This window comes from Drosophila willistoni, assembly GCF_018902025.1.
Source record: "Drosophila willistoni isolate 14030-0811.24 chromosome XL unlocalized genomic scaffold, UCI_dwil_1.1 Seg141, whole genome shotgun sequence".
Lineage (NCBI taxonomy): Eukaryota > Metazoa > Arthropoda > Insecta > Diptera > Drosophilidae > Drosophila > Drosophila willistoni.
Genome location: NW_025814052.1, coordinates 10,676,424 through 10,702,351, shown reverse-complemented (window position 1 = coordinate 10,702,351; position 25,928 = coordinate 10,676,424). Strand labels below are relative to the sequence as shown.

Genomic DNA, 25,928 nt, shown 5'->3' with positions numbered 1-25,928 from the left:
TGATTCTAATAACAAAAATAAAGAAAAGAAAAACAAAGGATTTCGATGTTGCCACGTGAAGAAGGCAATAAAACTGAATAAGAACTGAATATCAATCGATTTATTAGTTTTCAAAAAATTCATCATATGGTATATCATTCCAAAAACGTTGTAAAGCTTTTTTTAAGACACGATCGCACGCTTCATTAATTCTGGGTTGTATATCCATGGCGAGGGCTTCCCACTCATCATTGAGTACCTTCAATGTGCTCTCCCTTAACTCGACATTGTCATTGAACAGATTGGACATATTAAAGTGGCCACTGTAAAAAATGTGAGAAAATAGATTTCAACCATATAGACAAATCGATCTTCAAGACATACCCCTCCATTTTGGACACCGTTTTGTAGTCAATAATATTGAGATATGTTTTGCCATCATCTCGTTTCTGCGGCTCGGCAATGATACGTGATTTACCCGTCATTTTTTTTAATCTAATAATCACATTACCCTTACTCACTATGGGCAATATAAGAACTTTGCCATTAACATCATATTGAGCATGCAGCTCCAATTCAGGAGCATATATAACAAGGGTCAATTTAAGATTTTTCTTGGGATCCTTGATGAAACCCTTTAATGACTTTACACTAGTCGAACTACCTAGATTATATAATTTAGCATTGGTCAAAACCAATTTGAATTGAAGTGATGCCGATTGTTCGCCACTATCAATTGTTAGAGTACCCAGGTCAAGGGGATCAATGCTGTCCACTCCAAGTTCGGGAATGCCATGTTTAAAGGTTTTAAAGAACATTTCACCCTGTTGAACTAGACATGCCTCATCATCCATACGACAACGTTTGATAGGAGCAGCTGTGGATATAAAAAACATGGAATATTAAATTTGATTAATTTTCCCACATAGAGTCTCTCTCTCTCTCTCTGTGGGAGCCAACTCTTGCCATATAGTAGTTCGATCGAAAACAAATTTGGAAGGAATTTAAATAGCTATTCGACATTAATCAAATTTAACAGACTTATAACTTTACTAATGATATATATCTATTATAAGTCATTTCTACTAATTAACTAGATACGCTATATTTTTGTGTTCCCTCACGTCGGACCAGAAACTTTTTTCCTATTCACCTTAGTAGATGTCTGACTAACTACTCTCTTCACGAACCTTTTCGTGTTCTTTGCCAATCTTTTAACAATCTTTCTCACCTAATTTCTCCTCATCTTTCTGTCACTTCTCTTCGCGCTATACTTTTTAACCATCTACAGCGAAACCAATGAAAATATTCTGGACTTGGATTGGCTGCAACTCATCCCTGACCACATTGGCTGTGAATCGGGGCTTAGCTGGCACCTTATGCAAATGAAACACCTCCACCGGGTCGGGGATGTTTAGTTGTGTATATAGCTAAGCTATCTTCTTCAATTAATTACTATCTGTCTTTAGCTTAAGCTTTTTCGTCGACTGCTGTGTTAGTTGACGTAAATAAATAAATAAATTATATTTTAATAGATTTAGTGCACCAATAGGACACAGGAATTTCAAATCTTTTCCCGCTTGTCAATAAATTTGCCCGTAATCCTTGGCTAAATATAATAGTTTGTAGTTCATTCTATGCAGACTAAATTCACAAATCATAAGTTTTATGAGAATTGTGTAAAAGATTGCTTTGGATAGAGAAATTTGTCTCTTATCTTTTTTATTAATATACCTATACATTTTTTGATTAAAGTTATTTCCTTTATCATAATTTCTTTCTTTTCTTTTATATTAAGCTGGGTTTCTTTCAAACAAAAAAAATAAATTTCGACATTAAGTGTCCTTTTACACGATTAAAAAAAAAAAAATAGATGTATATATAATGATTTTATATTTCTTTTGAAACCGAACACTCACGAAACTGTTTGCCATGGTCTAAATCCAATAGGCCAAATAAGACTATTAACACAAAATCGAAACGTTTAACACACAACATCTTGGCCGACTCCTTAATTTGCAACTGACTGACTTTAACTAAGCACACGATGTATTTATGGGCAACCTTCTCCATGTTCTTTGTCATTTCTATTTGTCATCGTGTATTTTATTTTATTTTTTTGATTTAATTATAGAGTCCATTAAAAGCAACCGCAGCAATAACAAATAGTTAATAAGTCAAACATTGCACTAAACTAAACTCTAAACTGCAAAAAAAATGAAAAAAAATCAACCAACGAATCACCAATAAATCAAATGTAAAAAAACAAGTTTCAATAAGTTTTCTAGCCCGCAATTCCTGACAATTATTTGTTTTCAGTTAGTCAAACCGTACTTTACACATGTAAATGCTAAAAAGGGTGTCTCTTATTGAAGATTGGATTCAATCGATCGATGAATACTTCCCATGCAGGGTAATAACTATAGTAATAAATAGATAAACAACTTAATATACGACGACACAAATGGATAGATAAATGCTATTAATGGAATATTACAACCTGGCACCGTTAATCTATAACTGATTGAATTCGAACGCCATTTAATCATGTTAAATACTAGGATATTCAATTTCATTCACAATTTCCGCAATATAAATTAAAAGTGAATAAAAAATTGAAATTAATTAAAAACTTCTCCCTAATCATTGAGATGATTTAAATGTACATTGTTAAATGTCAAGTTCTAGGTCAATTTTCAAGGACTTTCATATGTACGTATGTACAAATTTGTGAAAATGTTGATGACTAATCAGCAGTCTGGGAAATTAGCGGCTAACAAGAACCAGGATTTGAAAGAGAGACACAGATAAAGAGAGAGAGAGAGAGGTAATATATAAGTAGATTCCAAAAGTCTCTCTAGGTCAATTGAATTAAAACTTGTTTACAGTTTTTGACATGTTTTTGGTTCAATTTAGTTGACATTGTTATTACTAACTGCTAGCTGTTTAATATGAATATTAGTAGATGTATGACTATGTAAAAAAATACAAAATCAATTTAATATTTGTTTAATCATTGTGGCCAGAGGGCAAAGGGGCAAACCCATGCGACTTTAAATCAATTTAAAAAGGTAAACAACTTTATTTATTTACATTCTAACGAATATGAACCGGGATATGGGGGGAAGGGAAGGCACCGGGCGAGGTAGACCGATCAGCTTCACATTGTTTTAGCATCGTTGCTGAGATTTTTCAGTGATTCCTCAAATTCAACCGAATCCACTTGACGCTTGCCAATGCTATGGGGTGGTGGGCCAATAAGTTCAACTACCTCATCATAGTCTAGTGTTTCCTTTTCCAAAAGAGCTTCAGCCAACTGCATGAAAAAGAGTGAGATGGTTCAATTAAAACGGAAATGAGTTAGAAAGAGAGAGAGAGAGAGAGAGAGAGCGAGCGAGAGAGAGAAAGAGAGAGAGCATGAGCTTACCTTTTCCAGTTTGTCACGATGCTTAATCAATATGTCCTCTGTGGTTTTATAGGCTTTGGCAACCACATGTCGCGCCTCGTTATCAATCAGACTTTCCATCGCCCGAGAAAAGGGTTTCTCTCCGCCGCCACCGCCTTCACCCTCATCCGCATCCCTGACGTAAATGGGACCCAGATTTTTATTCATACCAAATTTCTTGATCTGCGAATAGGCAATTTTGGTGACCTTTTCCAAATCGTTTTGCGCTCCAGTTGTAATACGATTAAATATCAAATTCTCAGCCGCCCTTCCGCCCAGGGCCATGCACATCTTATCAAAGAGTTCCTCGCTGCTGTACAAATGCTGTTCACTTGGTGTATACTGGGCAAAGCCCAAGGCTAGACTAGTCCGCGGCACAATGGTCACTTTGAGCAAAATGTCCGAATTTGGTAACATCCAACCTACAAGAGCATGCCCCGACTCATGATAGGCGATCACCTTACGTTCGGCCAGCGTCAAGGCATGCGAACGTTTCTCGGTGCCGCCCACTAAACGCTCAACGGCATATTCCAAATTCTTGCTGGTGACCTCTGTTTGGGTATTCCGTGCCGCATGCAAGGCCGCCTCATTGCACACATTGGCTATATCAGCGCCAGAGAAGCCGGGCGTTAGGCGAGCCAATCTTTGGGAGAATGTTTCCGGAGAATCGGACAATTTTACCGACGACAAATGCTTCTCAAAGATCTCCTTGCGTTCTTGTAGTGTGGGCAGGTCAATAAGAATGTGTCGATCAAAGCGGCCAGGTCTAAGCAAGGCCTAGAATGAAATAAACAACGAAATCACATAAATGCATTTCTTCTCTCTATGTTCACAGTCCCTTCGTCACCTTGTCTAGGATGTCAGCACGATTCGTACTGGCCAGCATAAGTACGCCCTCTTTGGTGGCCATGCCATCCATTTCAACAAGAAGTTGATTAAGCGTCTGCTCCGATTCCCCTGAACTACCCTGACCCATGCTTTCGGTGCCAGAACGTTGCCGTCCAATGGCATCGATTTCATCGATGTAGATAATGCATGGTGCTCGCTTTTTACCCTCTTTGAATAGATCACGAACACGGGCTGCTCCCAAACCGCCAATCATTTCAATAAACTCGGATCCGTTCATACTAAGAAATGGTACCTGTGCCTCAGTGGCCACCGCCTTAGCCAATAGGGTTTTACCACAACCTGGCGGACCCAAAAGCAAGGCACCACGCGGCACTTTCGCTCCCAGGCGCTGATACTTTTCCGGCGTCTTTAGATAGTCAACAAACTCCTTGACCTCCTGCTTGGCCTCACTGAGGCCGGCAACATCACGGAACAGGACACCACGGCCACCATCAAAGGGATCGACTAGTGTGAATTTGGCTCTGCCCATTTGATTCTGTAATATGCAGAGAGTGACAATTAAATTTCCATTCCATAATAATTATCTTTATGGTATTTACAAACGAATCCATGCTCAGGGGACTCTTCATGGACTTCATACGTGTGGCTATCGACACCATTAAGGCACAGAAGAGCAACAGCATTAAAATACGACCGGTGGTATCTGTTTGCCTGTCATAGGTAACCGGCACACCATCCGATATGCCCAGCCGCTTCTCCACTTGACGCAATTTCTCTTCAAATTTATTCGCATCGGCCACGGCCATATGGAAAATGGTTGAAGTCACCTTTCTGCCCTTTATGACAGCTCCTTCGTGCAGTATTATGGTTACCATCTCCATATCGGGTCGAATGATCAACTCTTTGACCTCACCCACGGCCAGCATGTGATGAACAAACTCATTCCAGGACACATAACGAGTAGAGCCCTCGGGACGATCTGTTCGTGGTGTAATCAGCAGTGAAATGAAGGCAACAAACATGTAGATGGTGAATAGCCAGAGCACCGCCTTCGTTAACACGGAACGCATTTTCTCATCGTTCTCATTGTTCTTGTTGGGTCCCTCGCTCGAGGAAGACGATGAGGATGTGGAGGGATTAGAATTGGTTGACGTTTCACTGTCTTTGTTTGACTTCTCTTGATTAGACGGAACCTCCTCACTGGACTTTGCTTTGGCGGGTTTATCGGTATCTTCATTACTGCTGCTGCTGGTGCTGCTGCTGCTGCTGCTGCTGCTACTTTGAGTTTTATTAGACTTGCCGCTCAAGCAACGTAAATGCATCTGTTGCACCTCTCGTGGTGTTAGCTGCAATGATCGTGCTATCACGCCCACAATGGCCTTGTATTCCGACTGCAGTTGGAGCACCTAGAGTGGACAAGGCAATGTGAGATTTGTATGCCAAGACGGATTAGTACCTACAAGTAACTTACCTGTCGCCGGCTCAGATGAAAAGAGGGCAGGTTGAAAGAGGCAATTTGCCGCTGAAGCAAAAGCTGTAATCCATCGCCATTGCCAGTGAATAGCTCGGTGGCATTCCTAATGTGCCAATGTGTGTAATGGGATCCACGCTGCAGCACGTTTCTTACATGTCGCAGGCCTTTCAACATAGTTTTTGGCCAACTTCACCTAGGAATACGAATACGTAACTTAATGTTGGTCGCTTGAAATTAACTCTGCAGTGCCCCCACCGCTGTAGAGTTGCCACCCCGTTGCCATACGATGACAGCGTACAATCAGCTGGTCCGTTAATGTTGTTTGTTGTTTTTGTTAGTCTGTTTCCTTTTGTTTTTTCTGTTTAGTTTTTATACACATTTATTCAATTTCATGTCATTTTCGAAAATATACATTTATATTATATGTAAGTACATGGATATATCATTATTTCTTAAGTAAAAATTGCCGCTTTAACCCTTGTGTATCCATCAACTATCGATAACATTCAAAGCGGACTTTTTCAAATTCTAAAATCTAGGAATAAAGCAAAAACAAAAAATTTTATCTATTTTACAATTTGTCTATTAGAAATTCTATATAAATATATTTCTATGGCATCCGCTATAAAGTTCGACAGTAACACCAAGCTCTTTACATTTGATCAGATTAAAGGTTCTTTATTTTTACTTAAAAAAAAAAAAATTATGTATACTTTTATATATGCATGTAAAACAATGAAGTGTCTATTATTTTAAAATATATAAAAATAAAATAATAATAATAAACTATACAAATATTATTTCGTACTACACATTAATAATGTCACTGAATTGAGTAACTAAATTTTGTTAAATTGCGTTTGTTCTGTTCATTGAATGGCATTTTGTTGCTTCCCCTCAATAGTTACTATTCACAGAGCCATCAAATGGGCCCATATTTTCACCAAAATCCTGCATTTCTTCATCAATATTTTCATCAAAATCATCCTTTGGACAATGACGACAGCGACTTTCATTTACACCGTAGTTTATACACGTCGATCCTACGCACTCGCAGCAGCCATCGTGAAACCATCTAAATTGAAAAAACAAACATGAAATAATTACAAATTTCTTTGGGATTAGATAATATGCACATACCTGTAGCTACTGGCGCCTGTTAATTGACAACTTTGGCGACATTTATTCAACGAGACACACTGATCCATATATATGACAGTACAATTAACAGTCACAATATTATTATCTCGCTCCTTTATGGCCTCGTCTAGATTTTTGTCATTTGTTTCTAAAAAGGGGGTCAGAAAAAAACTATTTAGCTGTCTTGATAGTTTGTTTTTAAATACATACTTCGATAGTAATTAACATCTTTCTCCAGTTTGGGACCAGCCAAAACCTTATCGAAATCAACTTGAAATGTGAAAACATCCCATTCAAGTTCACTATCTTCCGGCCCAGTGGCCCAAACGTTAAACAACTCTGGTACTCCATCGAAATCCTCTACGTGCGATTTCTTTGACAGCGAGTTTCTTGTGTCGTTGGGTTTTGGGCATAGTTCTGTAAAATTAAATATACATATATGTACATAATCATTTACGTAGGTAAATTACAATGATTTTAAAAATAGTTTATGGGATAAGCGAAAAATATTTATTCTGTCGTTCTGCGCCATCTCATTGAAAAATATTTAAAAACAAAAACAATTGCCAGATGATGATGGGGATGGGATGCTGAAATCTGCTCGATCGTGACCGACAAAATGAGTCAGTCAACGTTCTATTCTCCTATCAAAATAGAAAGTTTTACAGAATTTCAAATTAAACTCTATGTATGTACGTACATATGTATATGTATAGGGAAAGAAGAACGCTTACTTTAAATAGAAGTAAAAAATTTGCTTGATTAATAAAACGAGCTCCGTTTGGGGAAATAATTTAAGGACCTAACCTTACTCAACATTAAGCCCCTGTTACCGTTGAAGGGTTAAGGCTTAGCTATTTTCATATATCAATCGGCGGCTTAACTATCGATAACTAGTTAACACATCGTCGCGCACTTACGCATACATATACAACAAAGATTACACACAACACACACGCACACACGCACGTACATATATACATATACATATATTCAAGTCATATAGGCGACATTGCGATCGCCATCACATCATCATCACCCAACAACAAGGCAGCCAATCAACCAATCACCACCACCCTTTACAGCCCCAGCCCCAGCCCGAGTCTCAGCTCCCACTTACCGACACAGCTACAACATTCCTCATAGTACTTCTTGCCCAGACATTTGAGACACTCCTTGCAGCAGGAGCAGTTCTTGAGCTCACATTTACAGCTCTGCGTGAGCATGCATTTGGATACGATTGATGCGCAGACGACTTCATTGCACGATTCCACATAGCCATAGAAGCAAACGAGTCCCAGTAATAGAAATGCGCCGACTGTTAGCGAGCGCCAAATTTCCATTATGGTTATTTAAAAAAAAAAAAACAACACACAAATCGAAATGTATATAATCTCTACTTTCAAATTTGAATTTGAATCAGATGCAAATGCAGATACAGATACAGGTACTGCTGCTCCTATTCATAGATTATAATCAATTACATATATGTGTATATGAATGCGATCCGTTCGAATCGTTCAATCGCTGATCTTTTCTTGTTTCTTGTTTTTTTTTTCTTCTCTTTTTTATACACTCTATGTATGGGTTGGGATTGCGTTTGTATGCATATATATAAATTTAACAAATAACAATTAATTAAAAAAGATATACACACAGGCACACACACATACACATACAAACACACTGGGACACTTGTTAGCTACAGCACATGTAAATGTAAAGCATTTTTAATTTGATTTGAAATATTTGACTCCTTTATGATGATTTAAAAGATCATCATCAATCAACAACAACAAACGATTCCGAAAGCTCTACTAAAGCGGACAAAACTAGCGAGGCAACTGCTACAGATGCGGATGCGTATAATAGATGAAGAGAGTTGGGGTTCGCAGAGCGGAGGGTTTAAACCTGTTTTCAAAATATATTTATCAGTTGTTGACTATTATAGGTGGCCAGACGCTGTGGCTAAATGGGCACTGCACACACATATATCGATAACATAGAAACTATCGATATGCAGTAGATATATGCTATCATGGTGCGAATACAGAAGGTAGCGTACGTGTAATTTTTAATTCCAATTTTTTGTAGTAAAAATACAGAACAGGCATAGTTTTCCATAAAAGTAAATAAACTAATTTCAGAACTTCGCTATGTTATTCCAAAAGTTTGATATATTCAAATAGTTGTGTTACTTGCAGCTCTGACGTCACAGCTATATATTTTAACATATGATTTGCGCTACCTGCTGTTGCTCGCCCATTCGTTTACAGTCATATGGCAACCCTGTCAGAGTTGAATGCCGAATTTAAAGGGAATGTAAACATTTGTTTTTTTTGGAAAATGTTTATGTTTCGAAACTGCGCCGTTTTGGTGATTATTGGCTCCGTTTTCTGTTTCCTGATTGGCATACTCAATCTCCAAGTAGGAGTAGAGAAAAATGCCTGTCGCATGACCTATATGTTTGGCGAGCCAATGTTTGCGGTCAGTTTCTGATTTCTGTTATAAATCTATGAAAATAACAAATAAACTTATATTTTACAGCGTGTCCGGCTGCAAGATAAGGAAAGTGAATTATATCCCAACTATGGGCTCTACTACTATTACGAGGGTGCACGCCAACAACCAGTGGATCCGTTAAAAAAGCGCATGACGGGAGCTCCAGTCATATTTGTACCCGGCAATGCCGGCTCCCATAAACAAGTGCGTTCTCTGGCATCGGTGGCCCTACGAAAGGCAATGAGCAGTGATGCAGGCATTCATCTGGACTACTATACCATTGATTTCGATGAGGAGCTATCGGCTGTCTATGGCGGTTATCTGCATCGTCAGCACAAGTTTCTCAAACTCTGCATTCGAGCCATTGCCAAGATCTACGGAAGCCGAATTGAAGAGCCATCTATTATAATAATTGGTCACTCGATGGGTGGCAAGTTGGCCCAATCGATGCTGACAGATTCGTCTATTGGCCAACATATAAATACCATAATCAGTATTTCTGCACCGCTGGATCATCCGGTTCTTAATTTGGACGAGCATTTAGAGCAATTCTATGCCAGTACCAATACAATACTCAATCAGTCGAGAACCAAGACATTGGCGACCACTACAACCAATGTGTGCAATAGTCTACATCAGCGTCCGTTGAGTGAGCAGCAACGTCGCAATCAGGAAAGCTCAGCCAGACTGGATAATGTGCTTCTCATCTCAACTGGTGGCGGCAATCGTGATCTTTTAGTGCGCCCTGGTTATACAACCTCACAGTTTAATGATCTGCATGCAATGGTTAGTTTTGGATTAGTTTACTTAATAGAAACTATAATGAGCCGCTCTTTCTCCCTCTCTTCTCTGCATTGCAGACTTCAGCCATACCTCGAGTTAGCCTGAGTTGTGATCATCTTTCGGCCGTTTGGTGCCTGCAATTTATGCAGGTCATAAATCGTTTCTTGTTCTCCATTGCCCAGACACGAGGAGACGGTACGGTTCACTTCAACACCAACAAGGAACGCAATTTACAATCTGCCATGGCACATTTTATCGTAAGTTAATTTCAAAAGGTTTTCTTGCCAACTTAATGACAAATTTTTTGAATGCAGAAACCCAGGAGTCGCCATCAAAATATAGTTAAACTTCCGCGTGATAGCAATTGGCATGAGGAGCGTCGTCTGGTCATTAATAAGTATTTCTCCAATGGCCTGAAAGCACATTTTTATGATCTAATTAGCATTAAGCGTCCGGAACGCTATAGAAAACTTTCTATTGAGGCTCTGAATGTGGATGATGATGTGCACTGGCTCTTTGGATGTGCCGCAGAGCAATTGAATAATACGGAACAAGTCTATTGGTGAGTTATTCAAATTGATTTGCGAATTGTATACCTAATAATTGACCCGCCATTTGTTTTATTAGCGACAAGGCTATTCCATTGACGCATCTGGTCCAGCGTTTGCCCAATGGTGATCAGGATTCGCGCAACGTGGCTCTGCTGGATCTGCACAATTTGATGAAAACCTATCGTAATTGGACACATATTCTAGTCAGTTTGCCATCGAGCAATCGTCGCATTGGCTATAATCTGGACATTTATGATCCCAAGGAGCGTCATGTGGACATAAGTTTGCCCAAGTGGTATTCATTTGGTCAACGAACTGCCATAAATGAGACCCTACAGGGTACATTACACTATAGACTACGGATATCAAATCTCATCGAGCCGTATCAGAGTCTGCGAGTTCTAGTCGAACCGTTGCAGTGTCTTAAGCCCGAGTATAGAGTCACAACCAGAATATGCGTACCTTGGGCAGCAGGCTTTGAGCGGTATCAGACATTGATGTAAGTAAACAAAATAGAAAGAATTCCTTGCAGATGTTTCTCATTTTCAAATGATTCTCTCTCAGTTCACCAAGTGATAAACCAGGATTATATGTAAATGTTCCCATCATTATTCCGCCACATTATAATACTACAATAAATCCGGTTATTGTGGATTTATATTTGGATCCAATTTGCCGTTATCGCATAAGGTAAGAATCAGAAATTGTTCCTTTTTTGCTAATCTCATCCTGTGCCTCTTTCTCTTTTGTTCCCTTTAGCTATGAGTATTCATATGCTGATGCCTTGTCAAGATTGGTTTTGGAATTCTCTGGTTGGTTGCCCGCCCATCTTGCTTGTGTGCTCCTGATTGTGTTGCGAAAACAGGTGGAAACATTTCAAGTCCAGGGTAGTTTTAAAAGTCTTAAACCCTACATTGGCTATCTGCAGTACACATCGCTTTTAGTGGTCACTGGTAGGTCATAATGGCTTTATTTAAGACATGACTTGCGAATTAATGTCTTATTTTTTACTCTATCAGCTTGTCGGATTCTAAAGAAATTGATTCTAAATACTCGTGTGCTGCCTGAGCCAGAGAATTTGGATTTTAGCATTAATATATCGATTGTGATCCATTGTACGGCAATTGGTTTATCCATTTTAGCCTCTCTAGTCACCTGGCTGTCGTTGACCTTATATGGCAATGCCTTTTATCGTGTGGCTTTGCGTGTAACACGTCTATCACAAGCTAGCTCCAACATAATGATCTCCATAATGACATATTTACCCATCACCTATGGCGTACTAACCATTGCCATGACTTTGAGCACTTGCAGTGGCATTGGTTTACTTTTGGCCTTTGTTTTCTACTTTATAATGCTATCGAATGCCTATAAGGATTATCTAGAAGATTATTTGTGGCAGAAGGCTGCAAATTTGTTACATCTGGCCACCGGAACAAGAACATCCGATGAATCGGAATCATCTGGGCAGGAAAACAACGAAAATGCATTAGAGAAAGATGCAGATGAAGATGGCAGCGTTCGCACTAAGACGGACGAAGATACATGTGTGGGCCTACAGAATTTCCCCTTTCACATTACATTATTGTTAATGCTGTTTATGCAATTGCTATTGAGTGCCCCCGCCACACTGGCTTGGCTACGTAGACACCAGTAAGTTTCTTATACTAAAGATTGACAGACATTTTTCTTATTTTTTTTTAATACCATTTGCCTTTTAGCTCTGGCGTTGATCTTCCCGATGCTGGTATTTATCCCACCATTATTGTCCTCGGCTCCTTGAGTGTCCTCTTGCAATTAAGAGCTCCACAAAAGGGGTAAGTGTTGAAAAAGGAAAGAGTATACCTTAGAATTTTTCTAAATGATCGTTTTCATTCTAGTTGCGGCTATTGGGCTCTATCCATAATATTGTACTTAATATCTGGAATTGTTCTGCTCTATTGTCAGGCTGCCATTTATAGGCTAAATTATATATTTGCCGGAGCTTTTGCCCTTTTGGCGGCTCATCAGGCGATTTCGATACTGGTTCGTCGTTGAAATGGAAAGTAGTGGAAAACAAGTTCAATTCATTTCGGTTGTGTGTGTGTATAGTTTTTATTTGTTATTTAGATTTGTTTAACTTCACCCGCTCCTTTTTGTCGTTTATGTGTATGGACAATACCAAAGAGATTTTAATGTTTACATAAGCCGTGTTTTTACCAATTAGAGATAGAGAAATTGGTGTAATAACTTTTCTTTTTATGTTTCTTGTTTCTTGTTTTTTTTTTTTTTTTTTGTTTTTTGCGGGAAGTCCAAAATGTTTATTAACCATATGGGCGTTGTCCTCGATGTTAGGCCGCCGATATCTGCACACATTGCACTAATAAATAGTTTTTTACGCCTGCATTTTAGCAATAACAACAAAAACAACAACATCTAGTCGCTAACCATATATGTGAAAAGTGTGAAAATGTCTATAATTATATATATATATGTATATATCTATACATATGTAGAAATTACACTAAACATCATAAGAAATTGGCAAAGTAAATGAAATTATTATTGCGTTTGAAATTATTTTTAATTCGTATGTATAAACAAAAAATTGTATTATTATTTGACATAAGACACATACATATAATTAATAATATAAACTTTCAATTCAATTTGTCTAAACGCTTTCATTTATCTCCTCTCTCCTTCAATTTGTTTAACAGTTTGCTAATATTTTATTTAAGTAACCAGTTCAAGTGTCGTCTTTTGATCAATGACAAAGCAAACTGAATATCTAAACAGGATTTAACTCCACATTGGGCATGTGAATGTGTGTGTGTGTGTGTGTGTGTGTGTGACTATGTTGCATCAAAACGAAACCATATATACCTAATACATATCTTAAAAAATATTATTCATTCAAGTGTTGAATGTATGTTTTGGGTAATTTGGTTCAGTTGTAAGTCTGACGTGATCCATCTATATATGGCCATGTGATTTATTATGGGGCGCGGTTCGAATTTCTCCATGCAAACTGGGTAAGGAGTGAGGATAAGTGAGTGACTGGTGTTCGCATATGACACCCCAGGGAAAATATGGACCATCTCATCAAGCTGGATTGCATTGCGTTTGGCACAAGTTGTTACCACAATTTAAATGATGATTGCTTTTTGCCCACGAAATGTTAATAAACTATAATCTAAATAAACGAGTTTTCACACATTGCGAAGTTGTATCGAAAAGTCACTTTCACGAGATAAATTTGTCGTTTTTATTAACCTTATCCATTAGATTACTTAATAATCAAAAGTGGTCAACAGAAATTATCCAATTTCGTTTGCTTCTGTTTTGAACCAGATTTCTATTTTTAACATAGGCAATCCTGAGAGTTAGGATAACTTATTTGCTTCCTTTTTGATTCCCAGTTTGCCTATTAATTATGAACATTCGAATTGGAAAGCCTTTGCGTCCTTTTAAATTCCCAGTTTGTCTATTAATTACCTTGAATATAGATAATCTGGAACGATTTGGTCAGAATTGGCCGATCCTTTGCTTCCTTTTAGATTGACAGTTTGTCTATAAATAGCATTTTATATAGACAATCTTCAAAGATATGGATCAGCATTCTATATGCCTGATTTTGAACATCTAATTAATCCCTAACTAAGCTTATTTAAGCTTTAAGTTCTAAACTTAAAAATAAGAACCAAAAATTTGATTTCTAATAGAAAATAAAGTATTTATTTGTAGTTAAATTGATTAATATATTCACATAATTGTTAAAAAATAATTGGGATAATTTACAATTAGATAAATCTTAGTTAGATATACAGTCAATAAGTTTTGTTTTGCTTTGAATGTGTCTTCTGATCCTCTTCCTTTCTCCTCGAACGTCTCCTACTGCCAGTTGGTGGGCACAAACTGAACGGCTTGTCCATTGTTGGTCAGATAGGCGGCATTTGGTGGCAAGATTGTCATGCTAAACAGGATAACAGGATAGTATTTAGAGGGAGAGAGCAAGAGAGAAGGAAGGATTAGTTTCACTCACCTCATGGGCTCCAATTCAGAGGCAATGGCACGATAATAACGTGGTCTGGGAGCCACATAGTTGGCCGAGGCAAAGCTACGTGGATTGGCAATGGGAAAACGTATGGAAGCAGCTCGTCCACTATTGTTTCTTGTGCGGACACGAGCATTGCGAGCTGTGGCAGCAGCGGCACCAGCTGCAGCAGCCCCACCACCAATTGAAATAGCTCCGGCTCCAGCCGCTGCCCCACCACCCAGACCAAGACCAGGAATCACTCCCAAGCCAGCACCAAGACCAAGTCCTCCGCCGGCAACGGGTCCTGGTTGTTGCCACATGGCCGACAATTGAATGGGCACCAGAGCGGGCAGCGAGACGGTTACAGGCACACCAGGAGGCGGTACAGCTGGTGTGTCTGGGATTGGTGCTGGCGGCTCTGGTTCTGGCTCCTCATCGTCATCCTCTGGCGGCGGCGGTGGTGGTGGTGGAGCTGGTGTTACCTCTGGCTCTGGTTCCGGTTCGGGAGCTGGTGTCGGTTTTGGCAGCTCTGGCTTGGCCTCCACTTCCTTTAGGGCGGTTAGCAGAGCCAATAGCTCATCCTTGCTAATAGTGGGCGATGGTGGTGGTGGCGGTGGTGGCAAATGACTGAACGGAGGAATGCTAGGACCATTCCAGCCACCACTCCATCCTGGCGAACCGAAAAGCGATCGCTGCGCGCGTCCCTGTATCGATGGAGGATAAATATACTGAGCACTGACCAGGCTCAGGCCCAACAGGATCAGTGTCGGATAGTAGCAACTTCTCTTGGTGGCCATTGGTAACGTTGACTTGAGCTTGGATCTGTGCGAATTGTTTACGCGTTGCCGGCAGGCCCAGACTTTTATATGCCAGCGAAATGAACACGATGAATTGGGCCATGCCGAATGGGCCGGAAGCTGCTTAGGAGTAAGCAATTGGCATTGGCATTTGGTCAACTGGTTCAAATCGTTAGCCACGCATTTCGGCATTGCCTAGGAAGCGTGGACCATTTATGGTTTTCAGTTGCATCACCAAATCACCGCCACATTATAGCAAAAAAAAACACACAACCCACCGAACAAACTGGTTCCCGAACGAGACACTGGATTTACCTACTGTGTAGCACAGTGTCCCCTACGCACAAACGCACACACACGCACATCCACACATCGACTTAGTCCACATTAAGTGCACCACAATCCCATGGCTTTTTATCCTCATGAAACTGTATGAGCACCAATTCGTAGGTAACAATAGTCCCAGCCACCTGTCAAATTGAATTCAACAACAATTAATGTACACCTGTCATCGATCATCGATCGTGCAACATTATCAATGGACTCACCGTCAGAAATAGTTTCCTGGTAACGTTGAAAAACTTAAGGCCACTAAGTGCCACCACATCTTTGGCCAATTCGCTGGCAAAACGTTCGACCTCCTCATGAAATGCTCGCTGTGGCACCAATTTCAGCAGACGCAATGGCTCTTGTGATCGATCATTAACCGAGGAAACCACAATGACAACAGCCACCGAACGACCCAGTAGAAAGGCAAGAGAGAAGAAAAAGTAAACCGTATGTGCCATCGATGGCATGGATCTGCAAGAGATCCATAAGAGACAGAGTAATTAAATGTGATTCTGATTTTGATCCAATCTGATATACTCACTTAATGCTTTTCAACAAATTCAAACACACAAAATATAGATTATTGCCAAAGGATATTAATATAATGCCTGATACGGCATTATCCACTTGATAGATTAGATTCACTATGGCCCGATATTGTGTACGTTGACTGGTCCAATAAGCCTCTGGCATGGCCTGATCCACACGACGTTCCAAACTCTTACTTAAACGTGCCAAGAGCTCACTTAGACCCATGCTAATCATAATGAGAAATATGTCCATGAAACTCCAACCGAAGGTAAGCAATATATTTTGAATTTTGCCCAAACAACCCATCCAATGGGAATAGGGAAACACGAAAAAGAGCTGATAGCTGGCCTTATACAAATACGATTCAATGGGATCCCGTCTGCGAGGACAATAGTCATAGTAGACAGCAGATATAATGCTTAGCAGATGTTCCACTGAAATTATCAAATGCAACAGGTTGTATTAGTATGTTAACCCCATGCCCAACACCCAAAAGTATGCTATTGAAACCTAACTCAGAGATAAACCAATCAATAGAAAGGCAACTCGCTGTATTTGGCGGGCCAAACGTTCACGTTGCTTCCAATTCTCATACATGGGCAATAGATGCTCCACTCTATCCCAGCGACGCATTAATTTGGGCCATTTTTTAGCCAAGCCAAAGAATTGCCATGTGGCAAGTAAAATTCCACCATGAAAGACAATCGGTTCTGTGAAATAAGGAGACTATATAAATGGGAACTTCTTTTACTCCTTTTACTCCTTCTTTTTTGCATTTGGGACTCACCGACATTGCGTACATCTAGCATTTCATTCATCACCTGATAAATGGTGAAAAAAGTGTCTAGTAAAGTGGAGATTAAATAGATTATGCTAATCCAGCAGCGCCAACTTTGCCACGTGAAATACAATCCTTGTGCTGATGATTGGCGTATGCCACAAACTGGCATTAGGCAAAAGCATTGAGCTAATGCCAAAACTAGAGAACAAAAAGGAATTGAAAAACGAATTCTAAAATTTTCGCTTAACTCACTTGGACCAATGGCCTCATGGAAGCTGCCAGTGTAAAGAAAATTTGTGCGTGTGCCACGGCGTTGGCTGACTAATATCAATATAGATCATATAATTAGTTTAATTTATTATTTTAAGCCAATTAATCTTACCTCGCCAATGTTTATTGGTATCTTGCAATTGCTTTAGCAATAGCTTGCCATTTTTTTGGAACAATCGGGTCAAACGATTTGGTGTATTATAGGGATGAAGGGATTTCCGTGGTCGCAACATTTCCGTGGAGCTGTTCGCTTAACACTATATGACAAAAATCAGTTTGTTTTTGTTCTTGCCACTGCTAACTTATCTTTTGTGGCATATCGGATAATGTATATTTAATTGTCTCCTGTCCCTAATTTAATTGAAGGGTGTTTTTTTTTTTTTTTTTTTGCCATGTCTCGTTTGTTTGTGCATGCGATTAAGTCCTAACGGCTGGAATAAGGCTAACAAATTGCATTCAATTAGTTTTCCCAAAAGGAATTAGAATTTGGTGTCACAGTAACTATTTGCAAAACTTGACTCGTTTCTGTTAGCAATAAAAAAAAAAAACAATATTTATGTAATTTAACAAAAATTTGTCCTTATTATTTTGTTTCTTCGTCAGCAGATTGTAAATGACGTTAAATTTTTGAACTTAAACTGCGCGCCTGCGCTGTAAAGCGATAACTCGCTATTGCTATCGATCGTGGCAAAATATCGAATCATCGATAGTTCCCTACCATCGATGGTGCCGATAGATCGATAGTTTGGCACCTCTCAATTCGAGTGTTGTTTTTGTTTTCGAGGTGAGCGGGTGTGTTTGCGCGTTCGCTATATTTATTATTCTTGTTTGTTAAAAAAAAAAAAAAGTGTAAATAACGTAACAAAAAATTAAAGCTTGACTTAATTAAATAAAGTGTATCAGCAACAATTTGCAGTACAACATAAAAGACCTCACAGTCGGGATTAATAAAATAATTTCGCATTTTGTAAAACTTTACTGTCTTTGTTTTATATTTTTTATTTATTTATTATTGTTTTACTTTATCATTATTAACCATTAATTAACTTTAAACGTGCGAAGTTTTAACAAAAGCATAAATCCAAAAAAATTAAATAAAATAAAACTCTTGCGCAGCCGCAGCTGCTTTTGGTTCGGCTGTTGGCAATTTCGATATCGAACAAAAGAATTAACGACAACAACAACAACAACACAAAAACAATCAATTTTAGCCATTAATTGACGACGAATTGAGAATAAAAATGCAATTGGAAAGATTCACATAGAAGAGTTCTTATATTTTTGGGTAAGTCAAAGTTAATGTAAATTGCAACACAGTACTCCCAGCATCCCCCCCATTCTCCACCCCCTTAGCAAACCAAGTACATTGTTAATAATTTGAAACATTTGTTCGAGCCGTAACAGAAGCCGCCTGTACACACACACACACACACACACACACACACACACACACACATACAAAGAGAGGTCTACTATGTAAGAATGTATAGGTAATGATAAAGAAACGGCTGTTTCTGTTTCGGATTCTGTCTGCTGCCTGCTGCATTCGAATGTCGTTTCCCACCCCCTCTCACTTACTCACTCTCTTTGTTTCTCCCCCCTCCCTAATGCCTGACCAGCTCAGATGCTGCATCAATGATAATAGGGGAAATAGCTAATACAACAGGCACACACACACTCGCAAAGACAAATATCCGTTTTAATCCCATACATACATAGGTATGTATGTATATATGTATATATGATTGTCCCCCTCCGACTACTTTAAATATATTGCATTATATTTACATTTACTGTGCTTCCGATTCCATTTGAAAGTTGTGCTTCATCAGTGGCTCCTGGGTTTGACCAATAATCGTCGTCATCATCATCGTCAGCAGCAGCAGCTGAATGAATCATTCACCAAAACGTAACTCGTACTCGGGGGATATAATCATGGCTTTTGGCTTCCGTCAAGATTTTTAGAGAGTCCAAAAAAAAGAAAATAAATAAACCTAAATATTTAGATGCTGTTGCAGATTCTCTATAACTTTTGTTTTCCCCATTAGGCTGCACATTTCGGATTTGTGTATAATAAACAAAATAAAACACATTATGTAGTTATATTAGCTAAAACCGGTAAACCTGTATTTTAATATAAATTCGATTAGTCAGCAAAAGGTGTGAGCAAGTATGTACATACATACAAACGTCTCTTTCGCTCTATTTCTCTGTTTCTCATTCTTTGCATATTTTTGCATTTCATTTTTGTTGTACTTGTAATATTTGTAGAATGAAATCATTTTCATTAAATACATTAAGTGGGGAGGCAGAGGCACACAACCTTGGCTTAAATTATGATAAAAAAAAAAAAAAAAACTGAATTATCAGTTGAAAGAAATGCAACTTCTAAGGCTTTAAATGAATTTTTTGCTTTTTAAAACTTTTTGAAATAAATTGTTTATTTTGACAAACTCTTAAGCGAATCGCTTTCATTTTAAAGCTGGCAAATCAGCTGATACACTTCAAAAATATTGTCAACATAACCTTAAAAAGTAAAATACAAAATGGTTTATAAATTAAAAAAGAAAATTGCCATAATTTTGAAACCAAATTCGAATAGTAATACACAAAATAAATTTAAGTTTTCAATAGTGTAATACAAATTTGGGACTTTTCTTTAGTAACTCTAAGAATAGAAAAATTATGCATAGATTTTACGTAGTATTTATTAAAATCTTCTTAAACCTTAAATCCAAAGTCCATGGGAAATAAAGTTAAGCCAAAGTTTTCAAGCCCATTTCTCATCATCTTCCTTTTTTCTCTCTCTATTTATGATAAGCTGAATGGGTCAGCTTACTGGAATTTGTTATCGGTTATGTAAGTGGATTTCATTATGAACATACAAACCCATATTTAAAGACATTCCTTTATTAAACTATGATTGATTATTTTGTTAAGTGAAAGAAATAAAAATGAATTTGAATAAAAGTGAAACTTTGTGTGGGAAATTGAGCAAAAGAGATAAGAAACATTACACCCCTTTCTTTGATCAACAAAGTATCTTACATACATACATACATACATGTATGTACGTGTGTGTAAAGTCAAAGTGCTTGCGATCCTTTGCAGAGTGTTGGGGGAGCACAGCTTATCTCTAATATCAGTGCCAACATTATGGCCAAGTGGGGTGGTTATACACAATTTCAAAGCATTTTTGTATCTTACACAAACACAAACACACACCAACACATACACATACACATTAATGTATATGTGGGAATGCATATTCAAATTTCAATTTGTGGCTGGTCCCCCTTTAAAAAAACACACACAAAGAGACAACAAACACACATGTTGATCATGCATGAAAGCAAACCGCTTCCTCGGTTTGGTTCACCCTCAACCAAGTCTTTGGTTGTCGACTCAAAACACACACACACACACACTGAACACACAGAACTCAGAACAGAACCCCCGTCTCTCACAACATATTTTGTTGTGTCTTGTTGGATTCACCGCAATCCCCATGGCCATTCGTACCATCATCCATCCATCCATCCATCCATTGGGGGGTACCCCATTTCATTTCCAGAAGCCTCTCTACGCACCGGAAACGAGAGTTATATGCGTAACAAGGCGCTTTTTAATTTAACCAATCCAAAATGAAAATGAAAAGCATTAAATAAATGAAATTGTGTTGTATGCAAACCAGTTGATGCGTTTCGTTTCGTTGTTCGTTATCAACTCGCTTGGGGATTTTATAATATAGGTATTATATAGTATATATATATATATAATAATAACAGTATACATATATTTTAACAAAGTATTATTTAAAATTTGTTCTCTTCTCTCGGTTTTTCTCTGATTATGTGAGTATGCCTATATCGGAAATTGTATTGAAAACTTTGTCAAAAGAAAAGACAAAAAAAAGTAATTAAAGTTGGTTTTTTTTTTTGTTGTGCCAGTTGTTTTTATGGTTTTTTTCCATTAATTTTTGGTCGTTAATTTTTGTGGATTGTGCATATTATCTTAATAAGGTTGGCTGTTGACCTTATTTTGACCTCTTATCATTTGAAAAGAAAAATTAAATCAAATTGGAAAACTGTTTACGAAAGAAACCCATTAAAATCGGCGAAGCAGCTCACTCTCACCCTCACCCCACCCCCCCTCTCCTTGCCGCTCTCTGTCACTCCGCCTGCTGATAAGTAACATATGAAGTACTCCAATCCCACTTCCTTCATATTCAAAGAAGGTCGCTCGATGATTACACAGAATATACTTGGAATCATCTGAAATATATATTTGTGACATCATTTCATTCCATCTAGATATCATTGCAATTTGTGAGAATAAATTTAGGCCTTCCAAAGACCCTTGATGCGAATATATTCCCAAGAATTACGTGAACAGATTTTTAGGCTTATTTAGTTTCCACCTTTCCTTAAGTTACATTGAAACTGAAACTGTTTATAAACTACATTTGTTTCTACAAAACGGTAAACTAATAACTGTATTCAGGTGTTCCATAATAAATCTGTTTAAATTTAAAGTGAAAAGCACATAAAAGTTTCACGAGGTTTAAGGGCTATGAAATGCGGGAAACTTTGCTCCTTAGGGTATGCAATAGGCTAGAAAAGTATTTATTGTTTTCAAGAAATTTATAACTTTTCGTCTGGCTCTGTATGTAACTTTTAATATTGTCTATAAATAAGTTTTGCTTAAAAGGTTATTTTTAATACACTTTCAAAAATGTTATTTTATAAATTCCAAAAAAGCAAATTTAGAGGGCAAAGTAAACCCCATTTCAGAGCCATAGATCCACCTATGATTTTCCTACTGTTCTGTAATTACATAGTTTCTATTTTTTACGTAAAATTGACGTAGGATCTCCCCCTACGATTCTCCCAATTCTATTCTCTCAACGATTCTCTCGATTCCCTCCCCGTCCGTTTGAAGTTTACGTAATTAATAAATGTCTCATAAAGTGTTGTTTACATTATGCCATAAAATAAAAACTCTAACAATGAATGAAAATAATTATAATATTGTTTTGTAAAGTAATTTGTGGCTCCTGAGCTCAAATATGTGGTAAATAAAAAAGACGAATGTGGGGGAACAAATGTCGTAAAACACTTATTACTAGATCTCAGCTGCAGTTCACTTATTTTATATATATACAGTCGAATCTCGATAATTCGTAACCCGTAAATCGAAAACCTCAATATTTCGTAAGAAACAGCTGGTCCCCTCAAAAAAACTTTGGTGGAATGGAAATCCGGGTAAATCAAAAACCTGTGTATTTCCATTTCAAATTATCGAGACTCGACTGTACTTTAATATCTATCATTTGATTCTACTAGTAACTAAAAATTAAAAATGTTGGCATTATTTTAAGAGGGAAAATCGGTTACAGATCCATGGGAAATGAAATGAGAATAATTTTCTAGTCCAATGCTAAAATTATGATAGCCATGGCCAATGACTGATTTTTATAAATGTTTACAGTTTGTGAGAAAAGATTACGTACGCTTGGTCACATAAAAGATCCCTAACTTGTAAAAAATAACTCTATTTACAGCCAAGCTTATGCCAAAAATGGGTAAAGTTTTCAAAATATGTCCGTTAGAATAAAAGTAGGTACTTATATAAATGCCATGTTTTCATTTTTTTACCATACAATTCTTCCCATATTTCAGTTTTTTTTTTTTCATTTAAAAAAAGATTTTATGTTAAATTGGGTTAGTTTTATTTTTCTCATAATTAGATCATAAAATCTAAATAAAGTGCAAATTTATAAGCTTAGCTCAAATAACAACTCATTTAGACCAATTATAGACTGACGACTCAGAAAAAGAAGATATCACTTACGAATAAGATATCGATCGCCAGATATAATCATTCACATTTGGAGTCGAAAATGTTGATCCCATTAGTAGTTTTAAAAATCCAAAATTTGAATACTCTATTGATTGCTTAAATTGCCAAATTTCCACAGTATCTAAAATATAAGTTTCTGTCCATTGTCTCTTCTGTGTTGTAACACATATTTCTGGCAAAAGAATAAACATTTTATAATTCAAAATTTATGAAAATTCAATTGCAGCATTGATATGGAGACACCACAACAGTCTATATACCCGCATTCAGCAACTCTGTTCGCTGCGATCAGTGCCTGTGTCTTTGTCACAATTGGCGTGTTCGGTAAGAATCCATGGAGGATTTGGGATTTGGGATTTTAATGCGAATTTGAAATCGTAATTGAAACGAATTTTGTTCATAGGTAATCTAATAACTTTGCTGGCATTGCTGAAAAGTCCCACGATACGAGAACATGCGACAACGGCATTTGTCATATCATTAAGTATATCGGATCTCTTATTTTGCTCCTTTAGTCTGCCATTGACAGCTGTGCGTTTCTTTCAGGAGGTAAGTCTAATTGCAAAAATTTCACTTTATTTCAAATTCAAACTTGGATGGAATCCTTTTTTACAGAGCTGGACATTTGGTAGCACATTATGCAAAATATTTCCTGTAATTTTCTATGGCAATGTCGCCGTTTCATTGCTTAGTATGGTGGGCATAACTCTAAACAGGTAAGGGATTGAATCCAATGCAAAACTATTGAATTTTCTGTGACAATTTCAACTGTTTGTTATATACTCAACTTAGATATATACTCATTGCTTGCCATAGTAGATATGCTCAAATCTATAAGCCAAAATTTATAACACTGCAGTTGCTATTTGTCTGGGCTGTATCATTTTTGTTATTGGTAAGTAATAGAAAAGAAATTTTGTAATCAATCAATTAACTCATTTTTTTTCTTTTTTTGTAGCTACCACCCATATTGGGCATTTGGGGTGAAATGGGCCTAGATGAGGCCACATTCTCGTGCACCATACTGAAGAAGGAGGGCAAATCGATTAAGAAAACATTGTTTCTTATTGGTTTTCTTTTGCCATGTCTGGTGATTATAATTTCGTATTCCTGCATATACATCACAGTGTTGCATCAAAAGAAAAAGATCCAAAGTCATGATAATTTTCAAATTGGAGCTGGTGGTGGTAAGAGTTCGGGTGCCACATCTTATGTGACCACGACGAGTACACGCAAGGCAAGGGAGGATAATCGTCTGACTGTTATGATGGTTACCATATTCTTGTGCTTTCTCATCTGTTTTCTGCCTCTGATGCTGGCCAATGTGGTGGACGATGAACGTAAAACCTCATATCCCTGGCTGCACATCATTGCCTCGGTAATGGCTTGGGCCTCCAGTGTCATTAATCCGATTATCTATGCAGCCAGCAATCGCAATTATAGGTAATAATAAATAATGAATGAATTGTTGTTTTGATTTTAACTCATGTTTTCTTTCTTTTTTTTTGCAGAGTGGCATATTATAAGATATTTGCCTTATTGAAGTTTTGGGGCGAGCCACTGTCACCGATGCCAAGTAGAAATTATCACCAAAGTAAAAACTCCAAGGAATTGTCGGGCGTTATACGTAGCACGCCGCTATTTCACGCTGTTCAAAAGAATAGTATTAACCAAATGTGCCAAACATATTCAGTATGAGAAAGGGTTTTCAATATATCCTCTTTTTTTCTCTTTCTCTTCTTTATACATATTAATTAATTAATTTGTTTTTTTTTTTTTTTGCGTTGTATTCGAGTCTTTTTGTAATTGCAATATTACAATTTATAGTAATTTATATTTAATGTAATGCAATTCGAGAAGTTGCATAATTAAGACAACAAATAATATATATAAAATACAATATAGAGAATATTATATATATAGGCAAATATACATACTTTAGTCATAAACAAGAACTCCAAGGGTTTTATTGTAATTTATTGTAATACCTTTTCACCATTATGGGCAGAGTTTTTGACGCTTGTTGCTTGGATCCAATGCTATAAGTGAGTGAGAGAAATATGATCTTGGTCAAAAACTGAAGAAACTCATGGGGCTTTCAAACTGGAGCAGATTGCCGACCCCTGATCCTATGTATGTACGTAAACCAAGTATAATATTGTCCACAATTAGTGTCTAGATTTTGATTGAGACCGAAAACAAAGATCATTTTGCTCATTCTGCAGCCGTTGAAAGATGGTGCGTCTATCCTTGTGGCATTAATTCGGAATGTTGCCTTGCTACTCAGATTCGTTGATTTTGCTTCCCGGTTTACCTATTGGAAAACAAAAAACCTCAAATATACCTATCGAAAACCCTTTAACATTGCCACTTAGATCGCCTGATTTCCAATTACCCATTTGCCATGGATACCTTGAGCGATTCCGTACTATCAATTCATGATTTCAGATGATATCGAACTTTAACGAAGTTTCTACTGATCGAAATGCAATAATGTTAATTGAAGAAAGTGACTCCTTTATAGGAATTCAGATCGTAAATCCATGACCATGATGGAACCAAATCTATAGGGTTCGTATTGCCAATGATTTGACTCCTAATAGTGGACACTTATCG

At 37.6% G+C, this 25,928-nt stretch overlaps 7 protein-coding genes across 7 annotated transcripts; 2 read left to right on the top strand and 5 right to left on the bottom strand.

The window, feature by feature from the left end:
• Window positions 1-40: 40 nt before the first annotated feature.
• Window positions 41-2,079, bottom strand: LOC6641504 (circadian clock-controlled protein daywake). The gene is made up of 3 exons (XM_002064040.4): window positions 1,899-2,079; window positions 364-856; window positions 41-302 (listed from the first exon to the last, which is right to left on the bottom strand). The coding sequence occupies exons 1-3, from the start codon at window positions 2,062-2,064 to the stop codon at window positions 104-106; spliced, it is 858 nt and encodes a 285-aa protein (XP_002064076.4). The 5' UTR covers window positions 2,065-2,079; the 3' UTR covers window positions 41-103.
• A 958-nt stretch (window positions 2,080-3,037) lies between these two features.
• LOC6641503 (paraplegin) lies at window positions 3,038-6,064 on the bottom strand. Its single transcript, XM_002064039.4, has 5 exons — window positions 5,745-6,064; window positions 4,873-5,679; window positions 4,272-4,808; window positions 3,407-4,201; window positions 3,038-3,295 (listed from the first exon to the last, which is right to left on the bottom strand). Exons 1-5 carry the CDS (start codon window positions 5,919-5,921, stop codon window positions 3,140-3,142), a joined length of 2,472 nt encoding a protein of 823 aa, XP_002064075.1. The 5' UTR covers window positions 5,922-6,064; the 3' UTR covers window positions 3,038-3,139.
• Window positions 6,065-6,398: 334 nt separating this feature from the next.
• On the bottom strand, window positions 6,399-8,843 carry LOC6641357 (protein twisted gastrulation). Its single transcript, XM_002064038.4, has 4 exons — window positions 8,008-8,843; window positions 7,098-7,304; window positions 6,888-7,035; window positions 6,399-6,822 (listed from the first exon to the last, which is right to left on the bottom strand). Exons 1-4 carry the CDS (start codon window positions 8,228-8,230, stop codon window positions 6,645-6,647), a joined length of 756 nt encoding a protein of 251 aa, XP_002064074.1. The 5' UTR covers window positions 8,231-8,843; the 3' UTR covers window positions 6,399-6,644.
• A 327-nt stretch (window positions 8,844-9,170) lies between these two features.
• Window positions 9,171-13,270, top strand: LOC6641372 (GPI inositol-deacylase). The gene is made up of 10 exons (XM_002064037.4): window positions 9,171-9,374; window positions 9,435-10,175; window positions 10,250-10,429; window positions 10,487-10,734; window positions 10,800-11,222; window positions 11,288-11,413; window positions 11,483-11,676; window positions 11,743-12,376; window positions 12,445-12,540; window positions 12,604-13,270. Exons 1-10 carry the CDS (start codon window positions 9,234-9,236, stop codon window positions 12,758-12,760), a joined length of 2,940 nt encoding a protein of 979 aa, XP_002064073.1. The 5' UTR covers window positions 9,171-9,233; the 3' UTR covers window positions 12,761-13,270.
• Window positions 13,271-14,474: 1,204 nt separating this feature from the next.
• LOC6641371 (formin-like protein 5) lies at window positions 14,475-15,538 on the bottom strand. The gene is made up of 2 exons (XM_023175351.2): window positions 14,748-15,538; window positions 14,475-14,678 (listed from the first exon to the last, which is right to left on the bottom strand). Exons 1-2 carry the CDS (start codon window positions 15,536-15,538, stop codon window positions 14,597-14,599), a joined length of 873 nt encoding a protein of 290 aa, XP_023031119.2. The 3' UTR covers window positions 14,475-14,596.
• LOC6641113 (gustatory receptor 5a for trehalose) lies at window positions 15,456-17,364 on the bottom strand. The gene is made up of 5 exons (XM_002064035.2): window positions 17,187-17,364; window positions 16,915-17,109; window positions 16,410-16,833; window positions 16,087-16,339; window positions 15,456-16,008 (listed from the first exon to the last, which is right to left on the bottom strand). Exons 1-5 carry the CDS (start codon window positions 17,347-17,349, stop codon window positions 15,916-15,918), a joined length of 1,128 nt encoding a protein of 375 aa, XP_002064071.2. The 5' UTR covers window positions 17,350-17,364; the 3' UTR covers window positions 15,456-15,915.
• Window positions 17,365-18,212: 848 nt separating this feature from the next.
• On the top strand, window positions 18,213-25,062 carry LOC6641143 (protein trapped in endoderm-1). The gene is made up of 7 exons (XM_002064034.4): window positions 18,213-18,735; window positions 23,539-23,636; window positions 23,716-23,861; window positions 23,928-24,028; window positions 24,105-24,207; window positions 24,271-24,755; window positions 24,824-25,062. The coding sequence occupies exons 2-7, from the start codon at window positions 23,546-23,548 to the stop codon at window positions 25,008-25,010; spliced, it is 1,113 nt and encodes a 370-aa protein (XP_002064070.1). The 5' UTR covers window positions 18,213-18,735; window positions 23,539-23,545; the 3' UTR covers window positions 25,011-25,062.
• Window positions 25,063-25,928: the final 866 nt, after the last annotated feature.

Coding starts and splice junctions, on each gene's coding strand:
- LOC6641372 (XM_002064037.4), top strand. CDS start 9,234: ATGTTTATGTTTCGAAACTGCGCCGTTTTGGTGATTATTGGCTCCGTT. Junction 11,677..11,742: donor ATCGCTTTTAGTGGTCACTG/GTAGGTCATAAT, acceptor TTACTCTATCAG/CTTGTCGGATTCTAAAGAAA. Junction 12,377..12,444: donor GCTTGGCTACGTAGACACCA/GTAAGTTTCTTA, acceptor TTTGCCTTTTAG/CTCTGGCGTTGATCTTCCCG.
- LOC6641113 (XM_002064035.2), bottom strand. CDS start 17,349: ATGCCAGTTTGTGGCATACGCCAATCATCAGCACAAGGATTGTATTTC. Junction 16,340..16,409: donor AATTTGTTGAAAAGCATTAA/GTGAGTATATCA, acceptor GATCTCTTGCAG/ATCCATGCCATCGATGGCAC. Junction 16,009..16,086: donor CCAGGAAACTATTTCTGACG/GTGAGTCCATTG, acceptor TCAATTTGACAG/GTGGCTGGGACTATTGTTAC.
- LOC6641143 (XM_002064034.4), top strand. CDS start 23,546: ATGGAGACACCACAACAGTCTATATACCCGCATTCAGCAACTCTGTTC. Junction 24,029..24,104: donor GTGGGCATAACTCTAAACAG/GTAAGGGATTGA, acceptor TACTCAACTTAG/ATATATACTCATTGCTTGCC. Junction 24,756..24,823: donor GCCAGCAATCGCAATTATAG/GTAATAATAAAT, acceptor TTTTTTTTGCAG/AGTGGCATATTATAAGATAT.
- LOC6641357 (XM_002064038.4), bottom strand. CDS start 8,230: ATGGAAATTTGGCGCTCGCTAACAGTCGGCGCATTTCTATTACTGGGA. Junction 7,305..8,007: donor GGAATGTTGTAGCTGTGTCG/GTAAGTGGGAGC, acceptor TTAATTTTACAG/AACTATGCCCAAAACCCAAC. Junction 6,823..6,887: donor ACAGGCGCCAGTAGCTACAG/GTATGTGCATAT, acceptor TTTTCAATTTAG/ATGGTTTCACGATGGCTGCT.
- LOC6641504 (XM_002064040.4), bottom strand. CDS start 2,064: ATGACAAAGAACATGGAGAAGGTTGCCCATAAATACATCGTGTGCTTA. Junction 857..1,898: donor AGACCATGGCAAACAGTTTC/GTGAGTGTTCGG, acceptor TTATATCCACAG/CTGCTCCTATCAAACGTTGT. Junction 303..363: donor ACGGTGTCCAAAATGGAGGG/GTATGTCTTGAA, acceptor CATTTTTTACAG/TGGCCACTTTAATATGTCCA.
- LOC6641503 (XM_002064039.4), bottom strand. CDS start 5,921: ATGTTGAAAGGCCTGCGACATGTAAGAAACGTGCTGCAGCGTGGATCC. Junction 5,680..5,744: donor TTCATCTGAGCCGGCGACAG/GTAAGTTACTTG, acceptor TGTCCACTCTAG/GTGCTCCAACTGCAGTCGGA. Junction 4,809..4,872: donor CCCTGAGCATGGATTCGTTT/GTAAATACCATA, acceptor TGCATATTACAG/AATCAAATGGGCAGAGCCAA.
- LOC6641371 (XM_023175351.2), bottom strand. CDS start 15,538: ATGGCCACCAAGAGAAGTTGCTACTATCCGACACTGATCCTGTTGGGC. Junction 14,679..14,747: donor TCTGAATTGGAGCCCATGAG/GTGAGTGAAACT, acceptor TATCCTGTTTAG/CATGACAATCTTGCCACCAA.